The sequence below is a fragment of the Stegostoma tigrinum genome, chromosome 3, assembly GCF_030684315.1.
Source record: "Stegostoma tigrinum isolate sSteTig4 chromosome 3, sSteTig4.hap1, whole genome shotgun sequence".
In the NCBI taxonomy this organism is placed as follows: domain Eukaryota; kingdom Metazoa; phylum Chordata; class Chondrichthyes; order Orectolobiformes; family Stegostomatidae; genus Stegostoma; species Stegostoma tigrinum.
Window position 1 is genome coordinate 109,139,113 of NC_081356.1, and position 23,047 is coordinate 109,162,159.

At 41.8% G+C, this 23,047-nt stretch overlaps 1 protein-coding gene across 2 annotated transcripts in view; it reads right to left on the bottom strand.

The window, feature by feature from the left end:
• Positions 1-18,163, bottom strand: part of mtx3 (metaxin 3) — a 42,545-nt gene extending 24,382 nt beyond the window's left edge. For both annotated transcript variants that reach the window (XM_048528283.2, XM_048528284.2), the window contains exons 1-5: positions 17,689-18,163; positions 13,635-13,704; positions 9,796-9,872; positions 8,551-8,643; positions 5,848-6,030 (exon numbers count right to left, since the gene is read on the bottom strand). In XM_048528283.2, coding sequence (XP_048384240.2) covers positions 5,848-6,030; positions 8,551-8,643; positions 9,796-9,872; positions 13,635-13,704; positions 17,689-17,769 — 504 coding nt within the window. In that variant the 5' untranslated portion in view covers positions 17,770-18,163. The remainder of the gene's footprint in view (positions 1-5,847; positions 6,031-8,550; positions 8,644-9,795; positions 9,873-13,634; positions 13,705-17,688) is intronic.
• Positions 18,164-23,047: the final 4,884 nt, after the last annotated feature.

Sequence of the window (23,047 nt, forward strand, 5' to 3'; positions counted from 1 at the left end):
CGCCGGAGATGTCAGAAACCAGACAATAAAAAAGCAGAATAATAAAATGTGAGGCTGGATGAACACAGCAGGCCCAGCAGCATCTCAGGAGCACAAAAGCTGATGTTTCAGGCCTAGACCCTGATGAAGGGTCTAGGCCCGAAACGTCAGCTTTTGTGCTCCTGAGATGCTGCTGGGCCTGCTGTGTTCATCCAGCCTCACATTTTATTATCTTGGATTCTCCAGCATCTGCAGTTCCCATTAACACTAATAAAAAAGCAGAACCATGTTTTAGTGAGGGTTTCTGGGAGGGTCTCCTACAAGCTGTCTGGGAGAAAATGGAGATAACAAAAAGGCCATGCCAACTGATAAAGGCAGCCTGGACTGAGGTGGCTGTGGAGGTCAGCTACTGTGGGCACCTCAATAGAACTCGGCCCTACTGCATAAGAGGTTGAATGAAAGAATGGTCGATCGCTGATTTCTAGGTTTTATTTTTGTTCCATCTCTCTAATATACATAATAATACTGGAATCTGAGAAGAGATGATATATTCACTAAATGGTCCAATGTTAAAATGGAGGATGGCAGGAGAAAAGAGAAACACCTGGAGTAATACACTGTACGAGCGTGCCAGAGCAATTAATGATACTGTCTGTTCTCTCTCATGGTCTGTCTCTCTCTCTTTCTCTCTCTTTCCCTCTCCCTTCCTCTTTCTTTCTTGGTTTCCAGATCATTCTTTTTCTCCCCTCCCCACTCCTTTCTGATGTAATTGAATCATTGTGCAGTTCAACATTACTGTTTAAAATAATCAACCTCCTTTCAGTGGCACATTTTAGAGCCTAATTATTCATTTTGGTGCACAGAATCTCTCAGGTGAAGGTAGTTTCTGGAGTCAAGGCAAAATTTTACTGAGGAATGGAGTATAGCCAATTTTAGTCCAGACATTCCTGCATTATGTGACCCCCTTCAGATGTAAGCGAATAGATTGATGAAATGAGGACTTTTGTTTGTTAATTAGATTTTGCCCCTTGCACATTTGCAGGACTACAGCTTACAATGTAAAAATGGCTCATATCTGAAGAGAAATGAATGTTTACACAATGTGTGACTAACCTGAAATGCTTCAGATACATGTGGGCTGGATGGAATAGAAAGACAGAGGCCGTTTCTACTCGTAAAACGAACAAGAATGAGAGGGGCATGAACATAAAATGACTAGGCCATCGCTAGCGTGTAGGTGAAGCCAGCAAGTTTTCTAACATGCACCTACATGCCAGCTTTTAGTGACTCATGAATAAAGACAGCTCAGGTTTCCTGCAAACTTCACCACCTCTCACTCTTTGAAATACACTTTATCCTTTTTTTTGGCTTCTTTAACCAAAGCAGAAAGCAGGGGCGATGATCAGACAGGACTAACAGGCTAACTGCACAGAACACAGGGAGTGACAGCACAGGAATAAAAGGTAATAAATGAACGGCAGGAGTCAGGAAAACAGAAAGATACAATCATTCTAAAGCAGCTATGTGAATGTACGGTGTGTGGTAAATAAGATTTGTGAGTCACCGCTGCAGATTGCCAGGTAGAAGTATGAGGCTGTGGCTCTAACAGAGATTTGATTCAGGGAAACCATAGGATATTCAATATTCCTGGACGTTGGGTGTTCAAGAACAGTAGGAAGGGAATGGAAATGAGGAGGCACAGCAGTGTTGGTCAGGGAAGGCATTACAATCCTGCAGAAAAGGTATATCTCAGAGGATTCTATGTGGCTAGGTGCCCCACCTCAGCTTTACCTGGACCCCATTGACCCTGGGACCCTCAGGGTGAGACAGGCCAACTTTGCAAAAGGACACTTTGGAAACACGGGTGACAACAGTTTGTAGGTGACGCTCATGTTCTGTGCAAACGTTTGCACTTTGACTGGATGATTGGTTATGAGCATCTCTGCATGTGTCAGCCTGGAATTATCATTCTGCCTTCTGGCATCATTTCCACTGCCACAGACAAGGCTTGAGGGAATGGAGCCCTGTGCTCAGAGCCACCTAGAAACCATGACAGCCACACGATGGCTCAGTGGTTAGCACTGCTGCCTCAGAGCACCAGGGACCCCTGTTCAATTCCAGCCTCAGTTAACTGTCTGTGTGGAGTTTCCATATTCTCCCCATGACTGCATGGGTTTCCGGTGCGTGCGCCAGTTTCCTCCCACAATCCAAAGGTGGCATCGCAGGTAGCAGGTGGTGAAGGTGGTGTTTGGCATGCTTGCCTTCATTGCTTGTAGCACTGACTGCAGGAGTTGGGACGTCACGCTGCAGCCGTACATGACAATGGTGAGGACACATATGGAATACTGCAAACAGTTCTGGTCGTCCTGCTACAGGAAGGATGTTATTAAATTAGAGAGGGCTCAGAAAAGATTTCCAAGGATGTTACTGAGATTGGACAGTTTGAGTCATAGGATGAGACTGGATTGTCTGGGACCTTTATTTCCTGGAGCGTAGGAGATTGAGGGGGTGACCTTATAGAGGTTTATAAAATCACGAGGTGCATAAATAGGTGAATAGCAATCATTTTTTCCCGAGGGTGGAGGATTTCAAAACCAGAGGGCATAGGTTTACGCTGAGAGGGGAAAAATTTCAAAGGGTTCTGAGGGAAAAGTTTTTCACATACAGGTGCATAGATGGAACATACTGCAAAGAGAAGTGGCAGAGATGAGCACAATTACAACATTTAAAAGACATTTGTAAATGTTTAGACAGACATGAAAACACAGGCAATAGGTTAGTTTGAGAAACCTGGTCAGCATGGACATTTGGACCGAAGGGTCTGTTTCCATTCTGTATAATTCTATGGCTATACCTCTATGACCTGTACTGTACCACTGTCTACTCAATACTGCACGCTCCAAATTGTGAGTTAGCATTGTAAGGTCACAACGCACTAGCCTGTCACACAGCATATCGGGCGCCAGGCATCACACCATCTGCTGCCTTCTGTGCAGTCAATGCCCATCACTTCATTGTAGCCACCAGTATAGCATGACAGATAATGCAGCAGTACTGTTGCTCACAGATATACCAGTGTTCACACTCAAAACATAAAAAGGAGCTACTATACTCAGCAGCTCCTGCACCATTAAGTCACTGACCTTTCATCTCCACTAGGGATAATGTACATGATAAAAAATGAAAGAACTATAAATCAGGAACAGAAACAAAGTTGTTGGAAAACCTCAGCAGGTCGGCAGCATCCATGCAGGAAAAAATAGCGTAAATGTTCCGGGTCAGGAGAACCTTCCTCAGAACGGTAAAGGGGTAACATACATATCTGATAGCTTAGACCAAAGGCTTGCAAGGGGCAAAAACACAAAGGATAGCCTTCTGGGTTGAGCTCCATTAGCCTGTCCCGGTAGAGTTTATTGATCAACCTCAGACAACTTTATCAGTAACATTGTAGGCATTAGCTCAGTTATGACTGACACAAGATACAGAAGATGTTTGCACACAGACAGCATTAGGCATGATGTATACCCCACCACCTCATGCCTCATACATATATTTCCCTAAGGAAGGAAACTAGTGAACCAGATGGGTTTTCATAACAATCATCACTGTCTCCATACTGGAAACAGAAAAATAACTTTATAATTCATGTCTTTATGAATTAATTGAATTTAAATTCCACCAGCTGCTCTGGTGGGATTTGAACTGATGCTCCCTAACCATTAGCCGGGGTATCTGGACGACAAGGCCAGTGACATTATCACTAAGGCACCATCTTCTCTGAATGCAAGATGATTCACAATCAGACCCATTGAAAACAGATACCAAGTAAGGAAGGGAAAGATTAAAAGAGGTAACCAAACTAGTCAGCTCCAGACCACTATTCCAAACAATGTAGACAGCAATAACGTTTAAAGAGAAATGGGAATACACTTTTATTATCAGAAATAAATTACTTCACATGTTCTCACATAGAAATAAAGCTTTATTAGCAGGTCGTCAAGTGCCCATCTATTCTAATCTAATTTTCCAACACTTTGGCCCACAGACTTGCATGCAATGGCATTTTAAGTGTTCATCTAAATAATTCTGAAATGCCTTGAGAGTCCCTGCCTCTACCACCTTTTCAGGCAGTCAGTCAGTGTCGGATACACACAACACTTACGATGAAAAGCAATTCCTCAAATCCTCTCTAAACCTCCTGCTCCTTATTTACATGTTCAAACAAAAACAAACTTTATAGCATGTATTTAAAGAAATTAAGCAAATCAAGCACCAGTAACCCAAAACTACAGTATGTCATGACTTAGAGTCAATGCCCAATTTGTCTTATCCTTCATACTTCCATCCAAGCTCACAAATTCTGTCTTTAAACCGACCATGAACTCCTGTCTGCATTCCAGGTGGTGAGTTACAAAGTTGGTATTTTTTCTGTTTAACCTGCAGGCTGGGCTAATATCCATTATTTCTGTATTTCCTCACCTTTCAATAAGATGCAAACTATGCAAGACCAAAGTTGAAACCTCTATGACCATGATATTCTTAGGTTTATAGAAAGCCTGTAACTTGATTCTAAAAATGGCTTTCCCATTCCCTTCTCCATGGCAATGGGGAACACCTAAGCTCTGTCTTCAAGTAGAAATCCCAGAATGAAAAACACTGGTCAGATTCATCTTATGCACTTCAAACTGCAGCCTCAGTACATCCAGCATGTTCATTTCCAAATATTTAATTTTTAAATGGCTTTTCCTTTTGGGATGTTAATTATGTTTTATCTTCAGATGACATTAATAATTCGAGCTAATGACTCTCTTTCCAGACTTGCTAGTACCATAAAGAAACTCCCACACTGACAAAGGTTTAACTTCTTTGATCTGTGAACTACAGGGATTATTTAACTTCTTACTGAAGTTTTTTTTTTAATTCATTCATGAGATGTGGTTATTCATTGCTCACTGTTATTGCCCAAAGTCAACCACATCGCTGTTGGTCTGGAGTAGCGTGTAGGCCTAGCCAGGTAAGGACAGCAGATTTCCTTCATCAAATTTCATCACACTAGATGGTTTTTAATAACAATCAAAAGTCGTCTCCTGGTTACCATTAGGCTGGATTTTAATTCCTTTCTTTTATTGAATTTAGAATTTCATCATCTACCATTGTGGGATTTGAACCAATATTTTTTCGGCATTTGCTTGGTGTTCTGCATTACTAACCTAGTGATGTTTCCACCAAGCCACTACCTGCCACTTCTGCCCATACCGAAAGCTCAGAGACAGATCACTGAATGCTTTCGTTTTCTTACTTCCATACCTGACTTATTAAGAAGACACAGGCTATCCGTTGAATTGTAAATTTCAGATCTGAGTTTACTAGTTTCTCAAGCAGGCAATTCCATTTGTCTACATTTAAATTCAACTCCTAAATCAAAAGTCATGTTCTAACACATATTACGATGAAACCTGTTATGTGCCCTACAATGTCTTAATCAGAATGCAAGCTATATCCCACTCAGAGAGAACAAGGGGACAGGAGACACGGGAACAAGGCAACAACATGTCTTTTATTTTCCAAGTTCTGTATGTTTGGGGCTGTTTGAGTTGATTTATTGTGATGAAAAATATAGTTTCAAATGTCTGTAAACTCAATGTCAAAAATAAACGTGCATGTTCTGTGGGGATCATTACTGTCCATGTATTCTGTTTTTTCAAATAAACTTAAAAATGTAAACTTACGAAGTGAAGATGTTATATAAATGGATTGATACTCGTAATGTTAACTTGTTAAATGTAACTATTCTGTACTCCTTACCTTTCTAAAAGACAATGATATGAGATTTCCCATTAATGATCAGTGATTAGATAGCCCTCTTACCTGCGCTTCCACCTCTTTGAGGTTGTATAAAGGTGGTTCTCCTTTGGTCAGAACAATTTGATTCATGGCAGATCTTGACATCTGCCCTGGTAAGTAGAAGTTCAATGGAAAGGGGATTCTTGAAGCAAACCATGGTCGAGTCAGATTGCAGTAATTCTCAATATCCACCCAAAAAGTGTGCAGCTGTACAAAATGATATAAAACTCAATTTATCTGCGATTACACGCATTAAACAATTACGTCAAACATACAAGGTGAGCTGGTTCCCTTAGAATATCCTGAATCGCAGTGAGTCACTTCTCCACTGAATATATTAAAACTTAATCAAGTTATCTCAGAATTAGATCATGATGAAGTAATAAAGTATTCATTGATCTATTTAATCTTGAAATGCTCATACTATGTGAAGACAATGTTTCCTATTAAAAATAAATGACCATTTTAGAATACTTCAGATTTAACGCAGAGTTGGGTAGAGACCTCGTCAGGTCCAATGGCCGGACACTCCTAAGTGTTCTAAAAATCTTACTTTAACGTGTTAATTTATAATAAAATGCACGATAGAATTGTCTGACACATAACAATACGCCAGCACCGACACCTACAAGCTCCAGAATGTGGTTTAGTGATAGGTAATAAATGCTAGCCAAGCCAGTGACGCTCACATCCCCTGAACAGATTATCTGTCTCTTTTGCACATGCATTTCTGCAATTACTCTGACCGGTGACAAAACTGGAGAAAATGGATGGGGTTTAGTTTTGGGGCAAATCATTAAGCTGCTTTGATCCACAGCAGAATGAATGTACAAAGCAACAGTATTGTTTAGTTTCACTTATTCAATCTATACAAAACATACTGCACTGCTGCATTTGAGTGAGTCATCCTGTCTGTTGTTAGCAGACTTACTCCTTGGGATTTCGATTTTTTTTTGGAAAGACTCTTCAGGGTCTCAGCAACTTTTATGAAAAGCTAAATGTATTTTTAGGTATCTGTCTCTCTTATGCCCCTCACTTCATAGAGATCAAATGGTTTTCCAAAGCAAAAGGGTGAGAGGTGATTTTTGTTAATTTTGATAAGCCAATGGAAATATTAGTCTTTGGTGGAACTACCATTTTGCACTATTTGTACCTTTTCTTTTCTGCCATTTTAGATATACAGATTTGTGAATGCATTTCTCTTTTACATATGCATCATTAGAAATAAGTACCTTTATTCAAATGGCTTTTGTGAGAAAATGTGATCAAAATAATTCCTGATAATATGGTTAAATGACAGATCATCACAAGATTTGACAAAGGAGGAGCCGCAACCAAAGACACAGATTTATTCAGGAGTTTCATTACAATAAGAAATATGAGCAGGAGGAGCACATTCATTCCTTTAAACCTGCTTTGCTCTTCGGTAAGATCATGGCTGAACTGCCCCAGCTTCAATTCTTTGTAAGTGCCTGCTCCTGATAGCGCTCAGCTCCCCTGAGATTTCAGAAATCTACCTACCTCCTCTTTAAATACTTTCAAAGGATCAAACCTCCACGTATGGGAGAGGCAATGGCCCAAGGCCATTATTGCTAGACTATGAATCCGGAAAGTCAGATAGACCATTAATCCAGAAATATTCTGGGATCCCTGGTTTGAATCCCACCATGGCAGATGAAAAATTTCTTCCCTTGATGGCACAGTAGCACAGTGGTTAGCACTGCTGCCTCACAGCGCCAGGGACCCAGGTTCAATTCCACCCTCGGGTGACTGTCTGTGTGGAGTTTGCACATTTTCCCCGTGTCTGTGTGGGTTTCCTCCAGGTGCTCCAGTTTCCTCCCACAGTCCAAAGATGCGCAGGTTTGGTGGATTAGCCATGGAAAATGCAGGGTTACCAGGATAAGGTGGGTGGGATGTTCTTTGATGGGTTTGTATGGGCCCGACGGGCCAAATGGCCTGCCTCCACACTGTAGGGATTATATGTTTCTAATTTCAGTCATTCACTACTCTCAGAAGAGGAATTTCTTCCCATCTCAGTTTTAATTGCATGTCCCCTTATTCTGCAGCAGTGTCACACAGTTTGAGATTCTTCCACTGGTGGAAACACCTCCCCAAGCCCCCCTCAATATCTTCGATGTTTCATTTTTATAAACCCAAATGAATGGCCTGTTCACCCAGTCTTGATCAGTCAATAGCTTCATCTCAGGAATCAAGCACATGAATCGTTTTTGAACTGCCAGCAATATCATTCTATCCTTTTTTAAGAAACTGGGGCCAGAACTGTACTCAGTATTTCTGGGATGGCCTTACTACACCCCGTGCAGTTGTAACAAGACTTCACTACTTTTAAGCTCCAAATCCCTGGCAGTAAAGGCCAAAATTCCATTTGCCTTCCTAATTAATTGCAGCACCTGCATGCTAACTTTTTCTGTCTCATGCACATGAACATACAGATTCCTCTTTGCTGCATTTACTGGGAGTTTCTATATGTTTAAAAATAGTCTGACTTCTGATTTTTTCTTCCACTTTGCAGCGTTAAACTCCATACACCACGTTTTTACACACTCACTCAATCTATCCATACCTTCTTTCCGGTTTCAGATTGGAGAAATAAAAGTTAAAATTATGAACAGAACTCAAATAAAGAACAATGGTTTTATGGCGATATAAATGCTAACCATGCAATTGAGGAAAGCCAGAAGAGGATAAGACGCTTGAATTATTTACCAATGCGGGTCGCAACTTCTCTTCTATCAGTGCAATAAATGCCAGAGTGTCAGCTCCCTCTTTAGCTGTTAATTCATAATCTGCGTTGTATTTCTGTTAAATTAAGTAAATTAAGTAATTGTTATATAAATAATGAGGTTTTAATTCTTGTTGATTGTAATTTACAATGAAGACAAACACAATGCTGTTTGTCTTCAACAGGCATAACAGCTTTTCCTGCTCTGTTGTCCTATTTGATAAATTTCACAACTAAAATCATCTAGCACTGCAACATTCCCACTACTGCTTCACACCTATCATTATTACAATTTAATGAATTTTTAAATTACCGATGTCTAGAGTACATGCTTATAAATCAGAAAATAAATTTAGAAATCACAATTTGCTCTAGTTTTTGCTCTGTTAAGAACTGAACAGAACCCTCAACATAGCTCCATGCCCCTATTTCTGCTCCACATCCCAGTATGTCGTAATTCCCTTCTCCCTCACACATGCATAGAAATCTCCCCTTAAAGCTGCCAAATCTGCTTCAACTATTCCATGTCACAAGTTCCACATTCTCACTTTCTGCACAATGCAATTCCACCTGTTTCATTTTATTTATTCCAGCTGTGCTTCTCTGATATTATGTCCCTTTGTTCTAATTCTACCAATGTTGAAAACCACTTATCTACATCTACCATATCAAACTCCTCATTACTCTATCAGGTCGCCTCTTGTTAAAAGAGGTTAAAAAAAGTCTCGGTATTTTTTCCGAATGTTTATCCTAATAATTGTTAACATTCTTGTAAATCTTTGCTGGACATTCTATTGTGCTTCAATATTCCCTATCTAGTATGTAAACCATGACTGTAATACATATTCAGGTGCAATTTAATTAAATCTTGATACAGATTCAACACTGTTCCACTATCCTATTCCACTGAAAATGCACATAAGTGAATTGCTTACACACTTTATTCACATCATCAACTTACATTGATAATGTTAATAAATTATGTATCAGTCTTCTCAGATCACTTTCCCACATTACCCCAGTCAGTCTAACTTCCAAGAAATAAGTGACCTTCTTATGCCTCTTACCAAAACAAATCATCTTACATTTCTCCAGGTGAATTTCAATGTTTTACTAGACTTTAACATTTCCAACACATCTTTTACAAGAGTAAAATCAAACAAGCATTTTTTTCAATTAATTTGCAAGCATTCACTTTCATTTAAATTAGCAAACAGCAACAACCGTACCTGTTTTCTCAGGAAATTCAGAATATTTTCAGGTTGCACTACATTCATATTGTCAGAAATTAATACTGGAATGTCTCCTAAAGGAGGAAAAGTCACAACAGTAAAACTGAGTTTCACTATTTATAACATTCCCTTTGGTGTGACACAATACGGCATTGTTCATCAAAGATCCAACAGCTTCCCAAGAAAAGATACAGACTCTATGAACAAATTCATAGAATCACAGATCATAAATCTTAGAATCCCTACTATGTGGAAACAGGCCCTTCGGCCCAACAAGTCCACTCTGATCCTCAGAGCACCCATGCAAACTCATTCCCCTATATCCCACCTAATCTACACGCCCGTGAACACTGTGGGCAATTTAGCATGGCTAATCCACCTAATCTGCACATCTTTGGGCTGTGCGAGGAAACTGGAGCAAGCGGAGGAAACCCTTACAGACACAGGGAGAATGTGCAAACTCCACACAGATAATCGCCTAAGGGTGAAATTGAACCTGTGTCCCTGGCATTGTGAGGCAGCAGTGCTAACCATTGAGCTACCATGCTGCAAAATTTCCAACAACTCAACTCTGGTCCCTGGTTACTCGATGGTGGGAGGTTGGTGGAGAGATGGGACGCGACATGAAATTCTTGACCTCGGGAGGAGACAGACACAAACAACCTACATTTAGAAGAAGATTGACGGAGTTAGGCTTGCTCTCCTTTGTAAAGGGAAGATTAGCAACTCAAGCTTTGCAAGTTATTTTTCTTCCAAAGTTTCCCCAGCTCTGCTTCCTTTGATGGACACCAGTTTCCCTCTGCAACCTCACAAGAGTGGATTATTTGTGTCTATCTTTCTAGTGAGTGTTGGGAGATTATTAGACCAAAGTCAAGATATGTTCGCTGGTTAATCACAAGAAATGGGAAGAAGGCCCAAAATTATGCTCCTCTTTAATTTAGACACAGTAAGGCTAATTGTAGTACAGTATATGATGTGGCTAACATTTGCCATTTTTTAAAATTCACTCACGGGATGTGGACTTCACTGGTAATGCCAGCGTTTATTGCCCATCTCTAGGGTGCTCTACAGAGATGATTGTAGGCTGCTGACTTGAACCACTGCAGTCCATTCTCTGTAGGTGGATCCGGTGCCATTAAGAAGGGAATTCCAGGATTTTGTACAAATGACACTGAAGGAATATATTTCTAGGTCTAGATGTGGAATGGCTTGGACAGGAATCTGTGGAGGGTGGTATTCCCATGTATCTACTGTGTTCTCCTTTCATATGGAACTGGTCATGAATTTGGAAGTTGCTTTCTAAGCAGTTTTGATGAATTTCTGCAGAGCATCTTGTAGATTGTACACACCGCAGTAACTGAGCATTGGTGGTGAAGGGAGTGGATTCTTCTGAATGTAGTGTAAACCAATCTGGCGGCTTTGTTCTGAATGGTGTCAAGCTACTTGAGTGCTGTCAGAACTGAGCCCATTCAGGCACATGTGGAGTACTCCATCACACTCCTGGCTTGTGTCTTGTAGATATTCAACAGGCTTTGGGGAGCCAGGAGATGGGATATTGCTGTGGCATTTCTCACCTTTGACTTGTTTTTGGTCAATGGTAACACCCCAGCATGATGATAGTAGAGAATTCAGGGATGGGAAGGCCGTTGAATTTCAAGGACCAATAGTTAGATTGTCCCTGATTGAAGATAGTCTTTGCCCGGCTTTTCTATGGCAAAAATGTTACTGTACTTTCATTCCAGTAGGGATCAAACCTGATATTTTCATAATCTCTGCTAACCGCTTTCACAATTTTTCCATCTTTTGAAGGGAATTATCAAAGTTGCCTCATGCAATTTGCTCACAATATTGCTTAAGGTTTCAAAACCTTAAGTTGAAAGTCAGAAAGAAATCAAATCACACGTACTTTTTTCAACCACAGGTCATCAAACACATCAAATAAATTACCAAGGAGCCTTCCGAAATAAATTACTTGAATGGATTGCAGAGATAATTGGAACAGTTTTTTTTGGAATAAGGAAGAAATGAGAAATTTAGTTGCAAACCAATAATCTAATTGGTCTTAATGGACTACCTTACATTTAAAAAAACGTTTCCTGGAGCATTGGAGGGGGAGGGGTGACCTTACGCAGCTTTATAAAATCATGAGGGGCATGGATAGGATGAATAGTCAAGGTCTTCTTCCTGGGTGGGGGGAATCCAAAAGCAGAGGACTTAGGTTTAAGATGTGGGGAGTAAAATTTAAAAAGGACCTGAGGAGTTATAACTTCATCATGCAAAGGGTGCTGCGAGTACAGAACGAGCTGCCAGAGGAAATGGTGGAGGCTGGTCCAATAACAAAACATAAAAGGCATCTGTAGGAGTATATGAATAAGTAGCGTTTAGATATGGACCGAACGGGATTAGGTCAGATTGGGATGTCTGGTCAGCATGGACAATTTGGACCAAAGGTCTGTTTCCGTGCTGTCTGACTCTCTGATTAACTAATTACCGAGCACTTTATAACCTATACAGGGACTACCTAATTTACGTCACCCATAAACAATCCTATTCAAATAAATCACTTCATATAAAACAGGGGTAAGCCATCGTCTATCATATAAATCATTCAGTTCATAACACTCTAGGCAGTTCACAGGTAAAGGAAAATTTTCAGACGGAAGTATGAGGAACATTGCTATGAAGATGAAGAATACTAGTTTGAAACTACTGCTTCATTTTCCTTCATTTGTGGATTTCTACCTTCCACTTCAATTCATGTTAAGTTCCAGTCATGGAGAAGGCCAAGCAACTCAGGGTTTTCCCCATAAGCCTAATCAAAGTTCAGTGTTGTAGGCTCATTTGCAAACAAATTTGGGACCTCAGCATGGACAACTCTAGATCCTCGTTTGGAGGGGTTTTATAATGGAATGACCAATTTATGATTCTCATCCTCCACCACGCTAGGGCCTTGGTGATTTACATGTTCAACTCCGGTTCTTCCTATCAGGATTGTTCATCAACACTAAACCAAGCAGTAAATCTGAACTCTGGTACAGTATACAGTGCAAATCTACAACCCTACAAGGAGCACTGTTCCTTTATCGCTACATTCAACCAAAAATCCAAAGATAATTCAAAATATCTACTAAGCATATTATTAAAAGCTACAGGCAAATTTCTATCAGAGATAATGGGAACTGCAGATGCTGGAGAATCCGAGTTAACAAAGTGTACAGCTGGATGAACACAGCAGGCCAAGCAGCATCTTAGAAGGGTCTAGGCCCGAAATGTCAGCTTTTGTGCTCCTAAGATGCTGCTTGACCAGAGGCATTCATTCATCTCTACACTTTATTATCTTAGACAAATTTCTATGTTTGTTTTCATACATTGGAACTCGCGAATATGAAAAATCGTGGATCTTTCGTTTAATTTTCTTTGCAGTTTCTAATAAAACAGCAAAAGAATAACCTTCTCAACTGTGAAAGAAATATATTCATAATTTGAAACAATTTTCAGTACTGCATTATCATTAGACTTCTTTAGGACATTTGTACAATTACACTGTGGGGAAGATGCGCATTCAAGTCTTTCTTGTAATATCCTAAATTAATTAGTTCACATTACTACTATAATTACTTCAATCTAATGCAATGAAACCCAAACTAATTTTGCTTTTAAGTTTGTAAGGGCAGAATATATATTGTGTTGCATTTACACTTCAAAAGGTCAGGACATAATAAAAAATATTCACAGGGTTACCAGTATGCATTAACGGGACACCAGTGATTATACTGGTGGTCCACTTAACATTAAAAAGCTCTGGATATGCAATTCAAATAGATTTAAATTTGTACCTGTAGGTGTTTTCCATGGATTATTAATAAAGTGCACTTTTAGAGGAGCCCGTGAAAATTTGGCATATGCCTGCAATGGAAAAAGAAAATGAACAATATCTGCAAGAAACTGTAATTTTCAATTTTCTTTAAAAAAAAGTGCAGGTGTTGAATTTTCCATTCAGCCAAGTAAGCAACATTGTTATATGAAAATCTTTGTTTGCGCTGCCAGTTTCATTGGACTCACTCAACATTGCCTGTGCATTAAAGAATAAAGCTGTTTTTATTCGACCCCAGTTTTGGCCTTAGGATAAATCTGTTTGCATTACTGTCACACCCTGAACCCTGACTTGGCCTGAATAAATAAACCTTCTAGATTACAGCAACTTTTGCACAAGGAATGCCGACAGCATTATATGTGTTACTGCTTGATTCCATATTGGAGGGGACTGTACTTGTGAGGCACTCAAACAACAACACGATTAGTCCAGTGATAATGGGAACTGCAGATGCTGGTTTCCCCAGTGTAGAGGAAGCCACATCGGGTGCAATGGATACAATATACCACATTGGCAGATGTGCAGGTGAATATCTGCTTGATATGGAGGGTCATCTTGGGGCCTGGGATAGGGGTGAGGGAGGTGGTGTGGGGGCAAAGTGTAGCACTTCCTGCGGTTGCAGGGGACCAATGTAGAGGGAGCCACACCAGGTGCAATGGATACAATATACCACATTGGCAGATGTGCAGGTGAACATCTGCTTGATATGGAAGGTCCCCAAGTGGACGCTTGGGGACCGCTTTGCAGAACACCTCCGCTCGGTTCGCAACAAACAACTGCACCTCCCAGTCACGAACCATTTCAACTCCCCCTCCCATTCCTCAGACGACATGTCCATCATGGGCCTCCTGCAGTGCCACAATGATGCCATCCGAAGGTTGCAGGAACAGCAACTCATATTCCGCTTGGGAACCCTGCAGCCCAATGGTATCAATGTGGACTTCACAAGCTTCAAAATCTCTTCTTCCCCCACTGCATCCCAAAACCAACCCAGCTCGGCCCCTCCCCCCAATGTATCACAAAACCAGCCCAGCTCGTCCCCTCCCCCCACTGCATCCCAAAACCAGCCCAGCCTGCCTCCACCTCCCTAACCTGTTCTTCCTCTCACCCATCCCTTCCTCCCACCTCAAGCCGCACCTCCATTTCCTACCTACTAACCTCATCCCGCCTCCTTGACTTGTCCAACTTCCCTGGACTGACCTAACCCCTCCCTACCTCCTCACCTATACTCTCCTCTCTACCTATCTTGTTTTCACTCCGTCTTCGGTCCGCCTCCCCCTCTCTCCCTATTTATTCCAGTTCCCTCTCCCCATCCCCCTCTCTGATGAAGGGTCTAGGCCCGAAACGTCAGCTTTTGTGCTCCTGAGACGCTGCTTGGCCTGCTGTGTTCATCCAGCTCCACACTTTGTTATACACGATTAGTCCAGTTATCTTTTTTAAAATATACTTTTTGCCTAGTACCAAAAATAAGTTCCTGTAATTTAAAGTATAATTTATCCAAAAATGTTGTCATCATCAAAACAAGATCACAGTTTACTGAAATTGACAAAGAAATGTATTTTCTTTTTGCTAGCCATGTAATTGGCATGTCTTAGAAAGCAGCACATTCAGCAATTAAGAAATGTCCCAAAGTGCAGCACTGGAGGATTAAGAAGAAAGCTGATGGCAAGGTACATTAAGAAATATTAAGTCAGGTCACCAAAAGGCTGTTTAAGGGAGGAGATAACAAAGTGTGGAGCTGGATGAACACAGCAGGCCAAGCAGCATCTTAGGAGCACAAAAGCTGACGTTTCGGGCCCAGACCCTTCATCAGAGGGCTTGGGAAGGCTCGAGTGTGGACTGTAGTCCATTGGGGATGATCTGGTTCCGTAGGCCGGTGCTGGGGAAGGTGATGTGGCTGTGGTACCTGGTTTGCTTCAGGGCAAGATCGAGCAGTTTCAAGGCCGAAGAGATTACAAGAGAGTTGCAGTGGGACAGAGATCCACTGAGGTTGGTCCGGATGGAGGAGGATAACTTCTTCAGGTTAGGCATCCTGGAAGAGGCTTCGCAGTGAGGTTTAAATTGTGATCAGAGATAATGGGAACTGCAGATGCTAGAGAATCTGAGATAACAAAGTATGGAGCTAGATGAACACAGCAGGCCACGCAGCATCTTAGGAGCACAAAAGCTGACATTTCAGGAAGGGAGGAGAATCAGGTGAAGATTAAAATGTTTTAGAAAGTGTTTAAGGCCGCTGCAGAAAGTCATGGCTATCAATTCTGCAGCAAAGAACACTGGGAGTGCACAAGTGGCCAGATTTGGGAAAAGAGTAGAAATTTCAGTGAGTGGTAAAGCTGAGTGTGACACTGATAGAGAGGGGTGAAGTCATTTAGCGATTGAAAAATAAGGTCAAGACATGCCCAGACCAAGGGCCAACAGATGTCAGCAAGGACTGGGATGGTGGACTTGGTGAGGATACAGGAAGTACAATGTTACTTACAGAAAATAAAACTGATTTCAACATTTCTGACCAAACGTTACAAGATCTCTGCTCAAATTATGAGCTTAGATCACAGAGCTGTAAGTATGATGGCTTCTTTAACACAGAATGAACTCAGCTGTCCACATATATTGTATTGTAGCCACTGCAATTCATTTTCAGGCAATAATCGATCTTGGTGTTAAAGTGATAGGGAAAGTGAGTCTTGAGCTCTGTAGACATAGCTGAGCTTCTGAGCACCAGGCTGTTTCATAAGACATACCAATTACAAGGCTACCAAAAAGAAAATACATTTCCTTGTCATTTTTGGTAAAGTGGGACCTTGTTTTCATAATGACAATATTTTTGGACAAATTATAACAATTTATAGAAATCTCTTTTTGGTACTAACCAAAAGAACATTTTTAAAAAGCCATGGGGGCCTATTTAAATACTACTATATTGAATGTTATAATCCAACATTCCCTCCGATGCAAATCAGAAAGCAGAGGGGTACAGAAAAATAGAACTTATTGTGAGTTAGAACAACACAGAACAGTTTGCGATGGTCTCAATTTTATACAGGACAGAAAATTTCTGAAGTAAGATAATAAAATGTGAGGCTTGATGAACACAGCAGGCCAAGCAGCATCTCAGGAGCACAAAAGCTGACGTTTCGGGCCTAGACCCTTCATCAGAGGGGTCTAGGCCCGAAACGTCAGCTTTTGTGCTCCTGAGATGCTGCTTGGCCTGCTGTGTTCATCCAGCCTCACATTTTATTATCTTGGAATCTCCAGCATCTGCAGTTCCCATTATCTCAGAAAATTTCTGAATGTGTATTTCCCTATTGCAACACACTACATTTCAGTCTACGCTAGCTACAAAGTTCCAAACTTGCTTTATTCTCTAGTGTCTTTTTTAAAAAAGAGACAATGCAGAGTTTATACTCCTGCAGAAGCCACTCATTTTGGATGCAATCTTCAGGCTACTGTAATTTAATGTGATTAAAACTATCATTCTCATAGTTTTGATACAAATCATTACTGAAGAACTTCCCTATTGCTGGCAGGTTTGACACACAATGGGAACTGTGCAGCACAGCAAAATGATACTTCCAGTCAAGTTACATTTCCCAAACGCTTCAACACAGCAGTTCCGGCTAAGTTTTCATTAACTGAGATCCAGAATGCAAGTATTGCATCTATTCCCACCCCGTTTGCCTTGAGACCCTCTCACACCACCACCCCACCCCACCCCGCTGCTGGCTGGAGGCCGCCTGACCTTGACGGGCAGGGTTTGCGGCCCAGGCTGCAGAAAATAACAGACGCACAGAGGACGCTTCGCGGTTGCGACCCTTTATTAGTTCACTTCTTTGTTTTTAATTTCTGTGAAAGGTTACGCATTTTTTTTGTTCTATCGGGCACGGCAGCAGGCGATGTGGAACACGCACGCTATACGTTTGAAAGACAAAAGCAAAACCCCGTGTGCGTCAAATGAACCACTGACCGCCCCCTTTCAGAAAAGCGTTCGCTCGTTATTGGGATGGGTTTTTTTTTACCAATATGATGAGACAGTCGGTGTGGACGGAGGGCAGACCCCAGTCTCCCGGCCAGCACATCAGCTGGATGAGCGACGCCATGTCCCCGCTGTTTGTAAGCCGGAACCAGTCGTTCAGTCTGATAGAGCGCTGCAGCTCTGCTAATGCAGGGAGCCTGGTGTTACAGCACAGCGCTCAGTGGATCAGCCCAGCTTCACCTCGCTCACTCTCCTGTTGCCCTAAACTACCCCCTAACCAAAACAAAACTCTTGCCCCTCTACAATATAACGCACAAGCGCTTAATTGGTCAGCCCAGCGTCCCCTCACTCACTCTCCTGTTGCCCTAAACACCCCCCTAACCAAAAAAAAGTCATTCCCATCTACAAAATAACAAACACATTTCATGTGGATACGTCAGGAAGTAAAGTCATAGAGATGCACAGCAACTTCAATCCAACTCGTCCAAGTTTACTACATATTCTAAATTACTCTAGTCGCATTTGCCAGCATTTGGCCCATATCCCTCTAAAGCCCTCCTACTCATATACCCATCCAGATGCCTTTTTAAATGTTGTAATCATACCAGCCTCCACCACTTCCTTTGGCAGTTTATTGCATACACGCACCACCCACTGTGTGAAAATAGTTGTCCCCCCACCCCCTTAGGTGCCTTTTAAATCTTTCCCTTCTCACCTTAAGCCTATACCCTCTAGTTTTGGATTCCCCTATCCTGGAGAAAAAGCCTTGATTATTAACCCCATCCAGTCCCCTCATGCTTTTAAAAACTTATATAATGTCCCCCCCTCAGCCTCTGATGCACCAGGGAAAATAGCCCCAGTCTATTCAGCTTCCCCCTGTGGCTCAAACCCTCCCAACCCTGGCAACATCAAGTAAATCTTTTCCAAACCCTTTCAAATTTAACAACATTTTTTTTATAGCAGGGGGACCGGAATTGAATGCAGTATTCCAAAAGTGGCCTAACCAATGTAATTTTTTTACAAACTATTTTATTGCTAAATAAACTGCTTTCACTGACACAAGAACAGAAAGTGCTGGGGAAACTCAGCAGGTCTGGCAGTATCTGTCTGGAGAGAAACAGAGTTAATGTCTAAAGACTTGAAACATTAATTCCATTTTACACTCTACCGATGCTGCCAGACCTGCTGAGTTTCTTCAGCAATTTCTGTTTTTGTTTCAGATCTCCAGAATCTGCAGTTCCTTGTTTCACTTACTTCTTTCAATGTCTTGTTACAAACTGAAAAAAGGCCAATTAAAATCAAATCGTCCTGAAGAAGGAACTGTCTCACTAATGAAGGTGACAATTGTCCCTGGAAAATAGATTTTGCATTTACCTCTTACAAAGTTGTTGCATGGCTTTACAACCAATTAAGTACTTTTGAAATTGCCTGTGGGGAAGCCCCTACAAAGAGCAGTGTGAAAATAACCAGAAAATTTGTTTTTGTTACATTGCTTGAGGGAAAAAAATGGCCAGAATGCCAAAACTAACTCCCCTGCCCTTGTCCAAAGTAATACCATGAGAGTTTTCTTGCCCATCTGAAAGGAGATGGCAAGATAATAAAATGTGAGGCTGGATGAACACAGCAGGCCAAGCAGCATCTCAGGAGCACAAAAGCTGACGTTTCGGGCCTAGATCCTTCAGTTCCCATTATCTCTGAAAGGAGATGGCTTCAGTTTTCCTCAAAGACAGCACTGCTAACAGCACAGCGCAGGAGTGTCAGCTTGGATTTTCATGTGAAGACCTGCAGTGGGACTTAAACCCACATAGGGTACCTGAAGGAAAGGGAGGAAGAGCCTATTCCAGTCTCCCCACTTCCAGCTAAAGAGACAGTTTCACCTTAATGCACCATTAAAAAAACAGTGGCTGAAAATACTCAGAATCAGATCTATAAAGAAAGAGCAGCATGGCTTTAAGAACTATGATCTCTCTCTCTCTTACACGAGGCAAAGCTGCTGGAAACAAAATGATTTTTTTTCCCAACAAAGAACATTGCTCTTACCTGTGTTTGAAACAAATGCACTGAAAGAAATAATATTGAGTGCTCTTTCTTATTGATTTCACTTACTGTTACCACTTCACACAATGTCCTTTGACTGAACAAATCTAACTGCTGTATTTTTTTTACCATTTGGCATATGCACAAATCTTGCTGACATCATTGTGTTCAAGCATAAGGATGTCATGGGGTGTATAGTTTGGGTCAATCGAATTTAAAGTTTGCAAGCCATGCTCAATGTTATTATCATCATGTTGGCACATAATGATGTGATCTGAGATAATGGGAACTGCAGATGCTGGAGAATCCGAGATAACAAAGTGTGGAGCTGGATGAACACAGCAGGCCAAGCAGCATCTTAGGAGCACAGAAGCTGACGTTGCTGGCAGTGGTGAATGTAGTCTGTGACTTTGGGGTCTGCATGTGCATGGTATGATCTTAGAGACAGGTTTGCATGGCGCATTTGCTTTGATGCATGTATAGAAACCATCCTGCAACAATCACTCCATACAGATAATGTCCAAAAACACAGTTTCCTGCTCTTCCTCAATCAATGCGAGTAGGCAGTAACCATCAGCTGGCAATCTTATCTTAGCTGCCAATCTGGGTGTGAATCACAAGTGAAACTTTATGAGTACAAATCAGGACTCAGCTTTTTTGATTGATTGCAGTCCCACATTCTCCCCATAAAACAGAGTCCCAAAACCACATCTAGTTCTCCTCTGGATTCATTTTTCCTACATGCCTTAAAGTTAAAACAATGTGTATCTTCTTCACAACTTGTAACTCATTATTTTTTCAGCAATTCCATAAGTGTTTGCCTTAATATAGTAATCAAGGTAGAACTTGACATAAAAATGTCCTGCTACTCCACATGTATGAGCACATTTTATTTTGTCCATCACAACAACAATGTTCAGTATTTAATCTTTCCATTTACATTTGGTTGCTTCTCCTTCCAACTCTGTCTCAAGCTTGCTGCAGTGCTCCAGTGAAGCACAGCGCAAGCTGGAAGAACAGCACCTCATTTTCTGTTTGGGGACCCTGCAGTCCTACAGACTCAATATCGAGTTCAATAATTTTGGGGCCTGAACTTTCCCGTGTCCTAGACCCCCATCCCACACACCAGACCTTGTTATCACATTAGCCTGCCATTGCACACTACCTAATGTTAGTCACTAACAGTTCCCATTAAAGCTATTCACCCTCCCAGCCAGATCGCTAACCACTTCTTTGTCTGTCCCACTACTTTTCTCTCTCTCTCTGGGCTCTATTCCCATGTTTTGCTTTCTCCTTACCTGCTCCCCATCCCCCCCCCACACCAGTCTATCTTCTGCATATAAACTGACATTTTCCTAGCTCCCATCAGTACTGAGGAAGGTTCATTGGACCCGAAGAACTAACTCAGATTTCCCTTCACAGATACTGCCAGACCTGCTGAGATTTTCCAGCAATTTCTGATTTTTGTTTCTGATTTATAGCACGTAAGACCTTTTGGTTTTTATTGAGCATGTCCTTAAATTGTTTCTATCTCTGTCCACTCCAGACCCAGTATCTTTACAAATGGGATATAAATGGTGTTGTGAATTTAGTTATCCCTACAAGTTCCAATTATCCCTACATCTTCTCATTTCTGATCTCTTGTGTGTCCTCGATTTCCTTCGTTATGCCATCTGGTAGCAGTGTCTTCAACTACCTAAGCCCCGAGGACCATAATAAGACCACATGACATAGGAGGAAAAGTAGGCCATTCTGCCCATCAAATTTTCTCCGCAATTCAAGGAGATTGTGGCTAATTTGATGAATATTGCCATTTTCCTCTTCTCCATGCCCCTTGATTAACCACTCTGATTAAAAGCTTGTCTCTCTCAGCCTTGAATATATTTAATGACCCAGCCTTGACATGCTCAGAACATTAAGGAAAGGAGTTGGGACATCATGGTGCAGTTGCACAGGACATTGGTGAGGCCACTTTTGGAGTACCATTTAGAAAAGATTTATCAGGACATTGCCAGGACTGGAGGGTTTGAGTTATAGGGAGAAGCTGGATAGGCATGGACTTATTTCACTGGAGCCTAAGAGGTTGATGGCTGACCTTAGAGAGGTTTATAAAATCATGAGCAGCGTAGATAAGGTGAATACCAACATCTTTTCGCCAGGGAGTTCTAAACTAGGGGACATATTTTTAAGGTGAGAGGAGAAAGATTTAAAAGGGACCTGAAAGGCATCTTTGCCATACAAAGTTCATGGAATGAACTGCCAAAGGAAGCGATGATGCAGCCACTGTTGTAACATTTAAAAGACATTTGGATAGGTACACGAACAGGGAAGGTTGAGAGGGAAGTGGTCCTAATGTAGGCAAGTGGGACTAGTTTAGTGGTCAACAAGGACAAATTGGGTCAAAGGGTCTGTTTCCATTTTGTATGACTCTTTGGAGACAGTATCTTCAACCATTTAAGCCCTGAGGACCATAATTAGACCACATGACTTAGTAGGAAAAGTAGGCCATTCAGCCCATCAAACCCTCTGTGGTAAGGGCCCAAGATCCTAGTGCGCCTGCCAGGGTTGTTAGAGGGGTCTGTGTGCTTAGAGTGGTGTTTGGAAACAAAGTCAGGCACCTGGACAAGGAGCATCACTAGGATCCTTGTTTTTTGTCCCTGCTTTGCAAACAACTGCAAGCACATGGGCTTGTGTGTAATATAATGCTAAGAATTGAGAACTGGTTAACAAACAGAAAACAGAGATTAAGAATACATGAGATAATGGGAACTGCAGATGCTGGAGACTCCAAGATAATAAAATGTGAGGCTGGATGAACACAGCAGGCCAAGCAGCATCCCAGGAGCACAAAAGCTGACGTTTCGGGCCTAGACCCTTCATCAGAGAGGGGGATGGGGGGAGGGAACTGGAATAAATAGGGAGAGAGGGGGAGGCGGACCGAAGATGGAGAGCAAAGAAGATAGGTGGAGAGGGTGTAGGTGGGGAGGTAGGGAGGGGATAGGTCAGTCCAGGGAAGACGGACAGGTCAAGGAGGTGGGATGAGGTTAGTAGGTAGCTGGGGGTGCGGCTGGGGGTGGGAGGAAGGGATGGGTGAGAGGAAGAACCGGTTAGGGAGGCAGAGACAGGTTGGACTGGTTTTGGGATGCAGTGGGTGGGGGGGAAGAGCTGGGCTGGTTGTGTGGTGCAGTGGGGGGAGGGGATGAACTGGGCTGGTTTAGGGATGCAGTGGGGGAAGGGGAGATTTTGAAACTGGTGAAGTCCACATTGATACCATATGGCTGCAGGGTTCCCAGGCGGAATATGAGTTGCTGTTCCTGCAACCTTCGGGTGGCATCATTGTGGCAGTGCAGGAGGCCCATGATGGA